At 37.5% G+C, this 13,074-nt stretch overlaps 1 protein-coding gene across 2 annotated transcripts in view; it reads right to left on the bottom strand.

Annotated features, from left to right (window-relative positions):
- Nucleotides 1–4,166, bottom strand: part of LOC127453460 (TGF-beta receptor type-2-like) — a 37,149-nt gene extending 32,983 nt beyond the window's left edge. Inside the window, exon 1 of one of the 2 annotated variants that reach the window (XM_051719824.1) lies at nucleotides 3,922–4,166. In XM_051719824.1, the coding sequence (XP_051575784.1) occupies nucleotides 3,922–4,021 (100 nt within the window). In that variant the 5' untranslated portion in view covers nucleotides 4,022–4,166. The remainder of the gene's footprint in view (nucleotides 1–3,921) is intronic. The other variant, XM_051719825.1, reaches the window with a different exon arrangement.
- Nucleotides 4,167–13,074: the final 8,908 nt, after the last annotated feature.

Below are 13,074 nucleotides of genomic sequence, written 5' to 3'. Positions count from 1 at the left end.
TTCCATAAAAAATGACTTTTTAATTAATTAAGTAATTTTGTAAGGAGTAATGCAATATTCTAACGAGTTACTTTTAAAAGTAACGTTACCCAACACTGGTCCTGACCCCCTGGTTGAGAACCACTGACCTACCGTACCGGGGTAAAATTGCTTCTTGATTAGTGCCACCTTTGTAAAGGCATGAACGTGTTAACGGTGATCATTCATGTCACTTTCTATGTGAAAGGGACATTCATCTGCGATTCGCCTCTTATAAACGTGTGGCCTTTGGTGTGCAAAAGCCTTTATGATCCAGCACACATCCACTGTCAATTTTGGCTGATTTAGCTCTGTTTTTGGAACTGGGCAGATAAGCAGGCCAATGTGCTCTTTTAGTCTCTGGTTCATTGGAGCAAGCCAAGAGGGGATTGTGTCCGCCACGAGGATAGGAAGACTAATATGGTCAAATCAGATGCAGTCATTTTGATGTTATGTGACCCCTCTTCTCATCCCTTGATAGCTATTTTGAGTTCTCTGCACAGAGGCCCAGGGAGGCTTTGGTAAACACAAGTTCAGATTCACAGCCTCCTTCCACTAGCCTGGGTTTTACACAGCTTATAGGGCCTACAAAGGAGCTTTTTACTTGATAGGCACTGCTTGCTCTCTTGCTATCTACTGCCTGGCCTGACTGGATAACATTGTATACTGAAGAGCCATTACCTCACTCCATTTCCTTTGGTTAGTGAAGCAGCAAGACCATTATGCACTGCCATGATCCAATTCACAGAGTTTGATTATTCATGAGATAACCAAAATTTGACATTTTTGTAGGGCCAATCAAAATTTTCAGTAAAATCCATAGCATGGCATTCAGATTAATTAATCACATTAATTGCATATGTCATTATTTGCTGAGAAAATCCCCAAAATCATGATAATTCCAAGACTGTTCATTATTGTAACATTTAAAACAATGCAGTGGATTTAGAAATAAAAAATAAATAAAAAATTGTTTATTTTATACACATGTATACTGTATTACATTTAATAATTGTATTAATCAACCTTAAGTAACAGCCCTATTTTGTCTTGTCTAGAAGGGTAACTGACAGTTGCTTTAAACGTTTTAATATCAGAATTGACAAGGCCTGTTGGCTTACATGGAAACAAGACGTCTTTTATGGCCCTGTACATTTCGATAAGAAGTGAACAGCTTCAGATAAGGAGAACGGACCCTGGGACCCATCTGGGCTCATCAGACAGTTGTCATCTTTATTTTTTATTAAATATATGTTCACTTACTTCAATGCTGTAAAAACTATGTTTAGTCCACAACCACAAACATAACCTTACACAAACCACGTTCAGATAAGAAAAACTAGGCCTATTTGAGCACCGTAAATGGCAAAACTTTCACTTTTTTAACTTGAGGGTGGAGTGCCTGGACAGTACACAGAAAAATGTGTGTGAGTATAAGTGTGCGCATGTGTGTGTGTATGTGATGCAAAACAGGATGAAAGTGTTCATCACTTAGTGAGTGTGCATTTGTATTCTGTTTATGTGGTATGTCATTGCCCAAAATGACCCGTGTAGGCAGTTGAGAAATAAAAATAACATTCTAAGTAATGACAGCAAACAGGAAGGCGAGCACTGTACCTGTACATACAGTAGGTTTGTCTGATGCTATTTGTAATGCCTCAAACAAGCAGGGCAAAAAACATGGCCCAAACAGACACAGACCTAGTGTCTTTCACCAGTGAAGTATGCAGAGCAACATGCAGCCAAGCATGGCTGGAAACAGGAAGTGGCAAAGATGTAGCCTGACATCTGGAAAATATGATTTCGGTAAGAAATATCTTAGTAATACTCCTCTGAACACAGCAAAAGGATCTGCGAGGTCTATGTGACAAACATATCTTTCTATAGACTGCTGTATAATCACAGGCGTGAGGAAGGTAGGAGTTCACTGAGTGTAATTAGTGTCTAAAGTAACCTGTAATTACAGAGGCTGAATTAATGACAGGACAGAGAGAGATAAACAATTTACGCCAATGGGAGGAAGGACGCGGGGTTGGTTTAACCCTTTAATGCATACCTTAGGTCTTTAGTGGCCAGGGACCTCAATCCACCCCTTGAACCTCATCAGGTTTAGTTATGCCCACACCTCTTAATAATAACCTCTTAGGAATACCCTCAACCTGCCTCTTCTGGATTGCGTAACAACAACAACAACAACAGGCAAAACTGCTTGATTACCAAAACTGTATAAGGTCATTAAAGACCCAAGATATGTAATAGTGTCGATATTTTCTGCACTTCCATAAATCATATTTTAGGATTATTTCATATCTATATAATTTTACTATCACAGGATATGTTTTTTTTTTTTGGTTTTTGTTTATTACAAGACAAATGAGTACTATAATTCATACAAATGACTACATCACGTCGATTTTCTGTGACGATGGTGAATTACAGTATCAGTATCTCATATGTGTGTACACATATATTATACATGCTGTTTCTTACTCAAAGACAAGGTGGTGCTGATGTTTCAGTGATTAACTTGTGACATTGCTATTTGACAAAGAAGCAAAGTGGAATTAAACTATAGCAAGTGTAACACATGGACAGAATGATTTGGCTATTGTCATCTGGGTTTACTACTGAAATGTTGTGTCAATTTAGACTCAAGAAGTACCTGAAAAAAGTGCATATGTGTAGCTTATGTGCATCATGTCCTTTATATATGAAAAATAAAACATCAAAATATATCAGAATACAGTAGGCCTATATTCTGTTCTATTATTTTCTAATTGTCTTGAAAATGTTTTAAAAATGTGACACCATCTGGGCATTTTGTAGATCCATTTGAGATAGATATACGTGCCGGGTCACTAAAGACCCGAGGTATAATGTTTGGCGAAACACCCATGCACTTCATGGTTAAATGGAAAATGTCCCGTGGGCAATGTCAAACACTTCCACTACAGCAGAACAGACAAACTCATAATGTTATTCAGCTTTCAGTACATAAGGGCTTTCCCTTGTCCACACACATCTGAGAGAATAACAAACAGAAACAGCCTGATATGATAAAGTTCAAATATCTTGTGTTTGATAAGACGAACATTTTAATTAGTTATCTTGAGTTTTAATGCTTAATGACGAGACAGAATGTCACAAAAGTACCAAAATGGTACTACCACAGTTATCAAGGCCTTTTGGACAATGTACAATGTAAATTCCATGGAACATTAATATTGTAATCATGCACTATCATGGTAAATATCAAAGTACCCTGGTATGACCATCTGATATCAACACTACCATTATACCACCACTTTATTTGTGTGTGAGAATGTACTTTCGAATAATTTAAGTATGCAAAATATGCATCTTATAACATATAAACAATAATGTGGTTTCATAAAAGGTGATAGAAAAATAAACACAAGTGAGACATGCTAAACTGTTTGTTTCCCATCAAAAGGCCATTTCATAGGTCAAATACTGTTACAACGTCAGCTTCACCTATAAATATAACAGACACAACAACATAACGGTTTGAAACAACCACAATGACACCCCTGCATGAGTCACTCCTATCAATAACCTGGACGTGCAATGTTTAGTAGCGCAATAAAAACTGCAGAGGTGGGACAGATGTCATCTTGCAACACCTGAGCAAATATGCTGCCTTTCTTACCGCTCTTACGTAACTAGTGAAAACTGCAAAGAAAGGAAAAAAAGAAAAAAAGTTTGCGTTAACTGTAAATGATCACCTGTTGCAAGTTAAAAGTAAGTGGTTAAGAACAAACGCTCTTCTAATAGCATACGAGCCAAAGCGGACAATAAATATACGGGTCTTCTGCCTCAAGATGTGCGTATATACATGACAACTCAAACAGCGCGCGAGAAGTGTCATAGAAGTAAACTCACCGACTCCGCTCCGATCCATGAGAACTACAGAAATAAACACGGTGCCCCAACAGAGAAGAGAAAGCCGATATTGCTCCATTAGAGAAGTGATTTTGTCCATAGCCCTCGCATTAATCTGAATAGAATAAAGCTGACGTTGTTGGACAAGAAAGTGAAGTACTTTTACGGTCTATTCCGGAGAGCCGGAGAGCGTCTACTCATGCTGTTGAAGTGAACAGTCACTGTGCAGGAATCTGTGGGGTTGAGTCAAGCAGTTCTACTCGCTGAGGAAAACAGGAAATCTTTCAAAAAGGGCAGGACTTTCCTCCATCTCCCTTCCTCGCAACAGTTTCTACTCGAGCTTGTAATTATGTATATGCCATCACTTCTAATTTTATTGTATAGGACTTTAAAGCTACACTATGTAACATTTTATTGAAAAATAACAATATGTTATTAATGAGAGAGTGCGACAAAAATCTATCTCCACACCATGTCTTTTCTTTAGCCAAATGCACTTTGATAAACCTATAAGAATGATTTATATTTTAGAGCTGTCTGGACGGATTTCGCGGGAAATATGTCATTTGCCCATGCGTGTTCAGGGTTGGGAGGGTTACTTTTGAAATGTATTCCACTACAGATTACATGCTGTAAAATGTCATTTGTAATGTATTCTGTTTGATTACTCAAGGTCAGTAACGTATTCTAAATACTTTGGATTACTTCTTCAGCACTGGTAGATTTTTTCACTTGTTTTGACTATAAAAACTCTGACAGTACAGTAAGACAAAATACACATTAAAAATACATTCTCTGAAAAACCTTAATATCTTATGCAGTGTTGTAAAGATAAATCAAATTGATGTTTTTACAGGAAAACAATACAAAAATTATTATCAAGAATATGATTTTTGCCCTAATATCAAAGGTCTTACTAGAAAAAATAAATTATGATCCAATGTGAATTTTCTAGATAAAAAAATATGATTGTGCCTGGTAACATGTGCATGTAAAATGGCTAGAACTAGCATTTTAGCTTAGTGTAAAGCTGACAGTTTACACAAGGTTTATTTCTATTTCTTCTGCTCCAAACTTACTTCAAACTTACTTCTCTGTCTGCTCGTATGAATGTAACACATCATAAGAAAGTGTTTCACCGCTGTTCAAATGCACTTTGATCGCATCATTTATATGTATAAATGTTTTCCATCTGAAAGGACTAAATATTAAATGAAACAAATGACAGTAAAATGTAAAGTAATCTCTTGAGTTATCAAAATACTTTTTAATGTAACTGTATTCTAAATACCAATGATTTAACCTGTAACTGTAGTGGAATACAGTTACTTATATTTTGTATTTTAAATACGTAATCCCGTTACATGTATTTTGTTATTACCCAACCCGGTGCGTGTTCACGTGTTCACGTCCGTACATAGATAAAATAAGATCCGGCTACTGTAGGTGTGGAAGTAGCATGAAGCTGAAAGTTTGTCGTCACAACGGACGAGAAAAATTGACCATGAATCATTCAAAACGGCAAACCTCCGGGGAATCACCGGTTGTAAAAACAAAGAAACCCCGAACAGAGCAGAGTCTACAAGCAAAAAGTGAAAGTAACAGAGTCCGTAATAAAACCAGAATTAACACTGGCTTGACTTTTCAGAGGTGGCGACAACTCTTAAAAGAGACCCAAAGATGGCTTTTCTCTTACTCAACAGGTAAGATATTTTATTTACATGATTTATGCATAGTTGTGTAATCACACACACACACACACACACACACACACACACACACACACACACACACACACACACGCATACAATAATTATACTGTACTTATAGTGAAATACAATAATTATACTGTAATCAGTGCAGAACTTTTCACTTGCTAGCACACATGTGTATTTTGCTTTATAACGGCAATAATTTATATAAATAAATCTTTTAGTCCTAGGCTTGCCAAGGACATGTGAGTCTTGAAATGATGTTGACCACTGGTTGGTAACAATGACAATCTATAAATTAGTTACTACCGTGGTCTATTTGGCCAGAAAATCCTGCAGTTATAAAAACTTTATAACATTTGACCTTATCAGACTAGCAATCGCTATGTCTAATGTTAACAAACGTTGCCTAAATTTTGTAACATTTATTTCAAAACATCAATGTTTCCAATAAGTCAAAAGAACAGCATAAGATATGGCTCTTACCTGCTCAGATGACATGTTTTCGGATATCCGTTTTTTCCTTTCTTTCGTTATTTATTAGTCCATTCGCGCTGATAAGATGTCCTGTATCCATGTGTATACCGGTGCCTCGAACCACATTCATCCGTGCAGAGGAGCAGAGCCGAAGTACAACTTGCATCATTACCAAAACAATGTTCTTCCGCAAGACGTATGCATTTTAATTTTTTAACCGCTAGAGGGCCAAAAAGTTACATAGTGTAGCTTTAAATGACACGTTGACAATATTTTCACGGGATTTGTGATAAAAAGTCGATGGACGTCTTTAATGCGCTGCCATCGCCTGAGTGATATTGGTCTGATAAAGTTAATTTCTTGAATTTTTGAGGTGGTCAGAGTGGAAATATCTAAGTGTGCATATATATATACAGTATATATATATATATATATATATATATATATATATATATATATATATATATATATATATATATATTAACGATTGAGTGTGTGTGTGTGTGTACTTGTTTCTTGTGTTTCCAAATTTCTGAAAATATCCTCTCAAATATAAGGAAACCTTTTTAAGTACTTACCAGTAAAAAGCTAAATAAAGGCATCTTATTTCGAATCTTATTTTTCCATTACTAATGATATTAGCTTAATTTAAGAGGTCAATGGGAAGTCCTGATAAAATGCAAATAAACATGTGCGTGCATGTGTGTAGGGTCCAAAATTAACACTCACTCAAGTTACAAAATTTCTGTAGTGGTAAATTATTAGCAGACATTTTTTCCCCCCTTTCCATTTATTGTCATAACTCCAGAAGTTGTGTGGAGACACATTGCACCTAAACGAAAAGAACATAATCGCGATGAACGTCACCATTCTTTTGACAGGTGTTATATCACAGAGAGACTCGCTAGTACATTTTCAATTGAAAACACCGTTTTCCATTTCCTAATATCACCGTTTTCCAAAGTAGGGCATACTAAAAAGCATTTTTGAAAGTCTCTGTTTTTGGTGTAGGAAAACATAATTCCAGAATGGATGAGAGGTATAAACATAGCTAAATCAATGCATTTTCAACCAAAAACGTCTTAATAGGGTGGACCTGCCCAAAGCATGGTCACATTAACTACATTTGCACGACGAAATTACACGTTCGAAATACAGTCATCTCAATGTGAATCTGCACAATCTGGTATTTCGCTTGATGGACTTCCAGTGGCGAGAAATTGCCCTACGCAAATTTCTCGTGGGATTCAAGTTTGGTGAACTTTGACACATAAATATGCAGCGTTGACCAATTGGAAGTTTCTTGGTTTGGCAGTGACCTTTGTGTGGGTGGTGCTTCATATATAGCTTCACTAAATATTCACAATGGACGAAGAAATCATTTTAGTTGTGGGTTTCTTTACAACTTCACACTCACAGAGTATAAAGTGCAATGTAAAAAAAGAGGCTACTTGGCAAGTCATTTTTGCAGGTTTCACATGTGCTTAACATCCACCCACACCTTCTTTGACTGGAATTTCATTGTTCATAGGTTAATTTGACCACACCTTAACACACAATGATTTTAGCCAAAAATAAGCCAAAGAATTGTCAAAAGAACAAAATAAATAAACAAATAAATAAATAAAGAAGCAATGCAAATTACCGTTTTATGGTCGGTAGGAAAATAATTATGGCTGGTAAACGTCTTTGATGCACTGCCATTGGCAGGTGTGGATAAGAGTTAATTCTGGACACTGTGTGTGTGTGGCCTCCAGTGTCTGCTTCAGTAGTGTCACAGTTGCTGCCCTGTAGTCATTAAACTTCGGCACTTGTTCAAGAAGTATGACTCATGTTCACAAGCTTTGTTGGGCATTAATTTTAAACCTCATCAAGTTAGAATGCTGTAAATGCTGTTTCTAAAAGTGATTTAAAATATACAATGTGGATTCTCTCATTTGATTGCTATAGTTTTGCCTTTTTTATAATGATTGTTTGAGAGAGAGATGATGAAAGACCTAACATGATGTCTTCCTCAATTTTTTGGTTAAGCAAACTTGAGGCTGGTTTGCTGTTTGGGAGAGACATGCTTGAACATGCACAAATGTTCACAGCCTACCACTGCAGATATTTAGAAAGACAGCCAGAAAAGAGAGGAGGGGGTATAGCGAGAGGTGTGCTTAGATCAGTGATTTTCAAAGTTTTTGTCCCTCATCATCCAAGACAATATTCAAAGGATTTAATTATTTTTTTTTAATTATTAGACCCCCATTTAATATATATATATATAAAAATACCTGATCAAGTGACAGAGAATGCAGCGATCAGACAGAATTTCAGTTAACGGTTGTAAACTTACATTGATTTTTAACAATTTTAACTAAGTTAGATTATTTTAATATAACTTTTTATAAATAATTTTAAGTAATCTTGTGGCTCCCTTTGAAGTTTGCTGAGGCCCTTTAGTGGGCCCCGGCCCCCCAGCAAGCACACGGTGATAGCGGACCAACATAGCACAGCACGTACATTTACAGCAATAGCTGCCAAGATTTATAGATGATGGATTATTATTTGTGTATGATCGTGTTGAAATATTTATCTGGATTTATATAACAGTGCCAAGAGCACAGCCAGGGTCCTCCGACAAGCGGCTGCATATCAGGACACTTTATCCTCTCTGTCAATGTCACCACCTATTCAACAGCAAAATCTATTTACATACAGTAGCACTCGATAATGTTAGCACTCCTATCTAACACACATGCACACAGTCTATCATTAGGCTTTGATTAATATTCCCAGCTCCTTATTCATCAAGAATCTCGCAGAACGTTTTCTGTGCAGTTCAGAAAATATCAAGTTTTTGTTGCTGAAGCACATGTCCATGTGAATTATATTGTGCATCTCTCAGAGGTCAGAAAATTCGGAACATCCTCTTGGAATGAGGAGAGGGAGTTATGAAAGCACTGGCAAGTCTTTTTGAGATCATGAGACTGTGTTGCTCCAGCACTCCTTCCAAAAGGCAGGGAGGGGCCATAAAGGATGCCTGAGAGGGTAAAAGAATGAGAAAATGATGGAGAGAGTGAGAGAGAAATTTACTTGCACTCAGAAGAGTTGAAAATGAGATGGTAGAAAATGATGCAGCATATAACGACCAGTCTTCACATCTGAATAGAACGTCTTAGTCCAGCATGAATTCCCATCATCAAGGGTGGTTTATGCTGGTTTGGTGCTGGTCTAGTTGGAAACTTAACTTAGTATAAATTAGCTGAAGAAGGTGGTCAGCATGGTCTGGAGGCCACTTTCAGACAGACAGACAGACAGACAGACATGTAGATACAGTAGAGACAGACATGTAGATACAGCAGAGACAGACAGATAGACAGACAGACAGACAGGTAGATACACTAGAAACGGACAGACAGACAGGCATGTAGATACAGCAGAGACAGACAGATAGATAGACAGACAGACAGACATGTAGATACAGTAGAAACGGACAGACAGACAGGCATGTAGATACAGCAGAGACAGACAGACAGACAGACAGATAATAGATAGACAGACAGACATGTACATACACAAGAGACAGACAGACAGACAGATGATAGATAGACAGACAGACAGACAGACAGACAGACAGTTATGTAGATACAGTAGAGAAATACATACAGTACAGACAGACAGACATGCATGTACATTCAGTAGAGACATATAGTACATACATATAGATAGACAGACAGACAGACAGATATGTAGATACTCTAGAAACAGACAGACAGACAGACAGACATGTAGATACACTAGAGACGGACAGATAGATAGGCAGGCATGTAGATACAGCACAGACAGACAGACAGACAGATAGAAAAACAGACAGAGGCAGACATGTAGATACAGTAGAAACAGACAGACCAATAGATATATAGACAGACAGACGGACGGACAGACAGACAGGCATGTAGATACAGTAGAAACAGACAGACCAATAGATATATAGACAGACAGACGGACGGACAGACAGACAGGCATGTAGATACAGTAGAGACATACAGAGAGACAGGCATGTAGATACAGTAGAGACATACAGTACAGACAGACAGACATGCATGCATGTACATTCAGTAGAGACATACAGTACATATAGATAGATAGATAGACAGACAGACATAGTTAGGCAGACAGATAGGCAGACAGATAGACTTGTAGATACACTAGAGACAGACAGACAAAACAAACAGACACTTACTTTATTTATCCTGTGAGGGGAATTGGGGTGCATTTGCAGCCAGACAATCACCACTATATGGTACACAGAGTGTACCTTGTCCACATATAATACAAAAAATACAGAAATATTCAAAAATAGTCTACATTATAAACAAGACACGAAATATACCTGTAAGGGGGTTCAGTGGAAAGGAGGAGGCGAGAAGCAGATTTCGTGGTTCAGGTAAGCGTTTTTATTTTCCTCTCTGCGGCAAATACGCACTCTCAGGGCTTTTACATTGTTCAATAAGTCATTCTAAAAATACACAAACTATTTCACAAAATAAACTCTGGACTTGCTCTCCCGTCTACCTGCGGTGTGGCTCTATTTATGCCGCTCTCCCCGTGCTCACTGAAATCAGAGACAGGTGTTAGACATAATTTAACTCAGGTGTAAGCGCCCTTACCACTTTCTCTCTCTCCGGAGAGATGCTTGACCACGCCCCCGCTGCCACAATACCCTATAACATAGACAAGACAAATACAGGTTTTACACAATATGCACCGTGTGCACAAAAAGTGCCTATTGGACATATTGCACAATGCTACACAGGAAGTATCATACAACTTGTTTTATGAGGTTAACCAGTAAACTAAGTGAATAAAACAAGCAATACTACTCGACTACTTGGCCTTGGAGATCTCCAGAGTTATTATGAAGATTTTTACACACCAGCCCTGTTGGCGTCATCTATCATTATGGCAATAATCCAACATTTCAGAGTTGACAGGTGTGTGGTCAGATCCCCTCCTCAGAATGACCTGAAACATCTGTTCTGTCATCCAGTGACTCTACCACAGGCCTGAAGCCATAACCGTAAACAAAACTTTACCACGGTTGGATTCATCTTTTATATCAAAGCACTTAAGTGCACCGTGTGTCTTGTCGGGTGTATTCTGAGCGCACAAAGGCTGAGGAGAGGAGAGGAGTTGGGTTTCTGCTGGCATGCTTGCTATGACAGCTGTGCCATGTAACTCCTCTGTCACCTGAACCCAGTTGCTGTGGAAACCGGGGAAATGCCATAGATGCAATAGGAGGGCTGGTGCAGTAAACCGAGGAGGGCGTATTCTGAGTGGTTTTTATAGTTGAGATATTCATAATGAGGTGGGCAATGATGAGAGGTGATCTCGAGAGAGTAGGCTGATAAACTCACCACACGCTTTCATTATGTGTAGTTTGATTTGAGCTCTGTACTACTCTACACTATAGGGTTTTGTTAAGTTATAGAGTCTTATGTGTGGTTGGAAGCTTCCTGTTCATAGTTGATCTGATTCGTTTTTGAAAACTTGTCATATCCTGTGTCAGTAATGCATTACTGAGTCAAATCACATTTTATCCAGAGTTGATTATAAATACACATTTAATTCAAAACTGAAGGAAAAATTATTTAAAAAAATCTAGTCAAATTTTTACTGTTTTACTGAATATTAATTTCTTTCTTTCTTTCTTTCTTTCCACAGTTGTGAACACCACACCTTTCTCCACGTCAAATGACTCATAACCAAAAGCTTTTTCTGACCAAATCTCATAAGTCATACTTAACACATCTAACCATTATTCATAAGCTTACAGAGATATGCAGAGTACACTAACGCACTTGGAAAGAATAACATCATTGAAAGAGGGATAGAGATAAAGAGGGGCTCTTGCTGTGCATGCTTTTACATTCATATTATGAAAGATGACAGATGATGGTACTCAAGGGATTATTTTGTAAAAGGAATCTCCCGTTGGTAGACGTTTTTGGTGATTTTAGATCACCAAATATTTACAGGCCCTGCTGAAAAGACCAGCATAGCCAACTTGGTCTCAAAAAACATTTTAGCAAAATTATTTTTAGAAAGCTTGTTGTGTGTATTCCGCAGTACACACAACAAGCTTTCTAAAAATAATTTTTTATTTTTTATTTTAATTTTTCTAAAAATCAGTTTCCTGGTGAAATATACACTAGAGGTGCAATCCTTGTTTCCTTCCACATATTTTTATGTGCATTTTGGGATATTGCATAAAAACTGATGGATGGAAACACTAAGATGTGAATAAAATCTCCAAAATGAGCATTAAAAAGGTATACCCTCGCTTGAGGTGCATAATTTTTAATTCGACAAGAAATGTGCATAAACTATGATGGAAACCCATTTACCGAATAAACGGAATTAAATTAGAATTTAATTTAATTTATGAGGAATTCAGGATGCGTATCAAAAAGAGTCATGTGACTGAATGATTCGACCAATCATCGCATCTGAAATGTTGCTCTGGTCATCCTGAAATAACAGTGTCTAGAAAATCCAACGCCTGCATAGAGTTTGGAGAGCAAATAAGTTGAATTCAAACTTGAATTGTGCCGAAGAGCAGGTTTATTGACACTATTGAAAAATATCTTATAGATCTGCACAGAAAAGGCATAAGGGAGGAGGAACACACATAAATAGTGCTCCCAGAACTGTGTGACGTGCTGCCGCTCTCAGACATGAGACAAAGTTCTTTATGAACTACATCTGATGAACTACAATGAACTACATTTAGAAGCTTGTTTAAGTGTGATCAAATTGCGTGGCAGCTCAACTGAAAGAGTGTTGTTTTTGCGATGCAAAGGACCGGAAGTCCGAAAAAGCATGCGAGTCACATCCAAGTTGAAAGTGTCAAAGAAGCACCACAAATTCATCTTTAACTTTGTTTATTGTGTGTTTTATCTTTTTTGCGTACAAAAAG

Source organism: Myxocyprinus asiaticus, chromosome 15 (assembly GCF_019703515.2).
Source record: "Myxocyprinus asiaticus isolate MX2 ecotype Aquarium Trade chromosome 15, UBuf_Myxa_2, whole genome shotgun sequence".
NCBI lineage: Eukaryota > Metazoa > Chordata > Actinopteri > Cypriniformes > Catostomidae > Myxocyprinus > Myxocyprinus asiaticus.
This window is presented reverse-complemented; position numbering and strand designations above follow the sequence as displayed.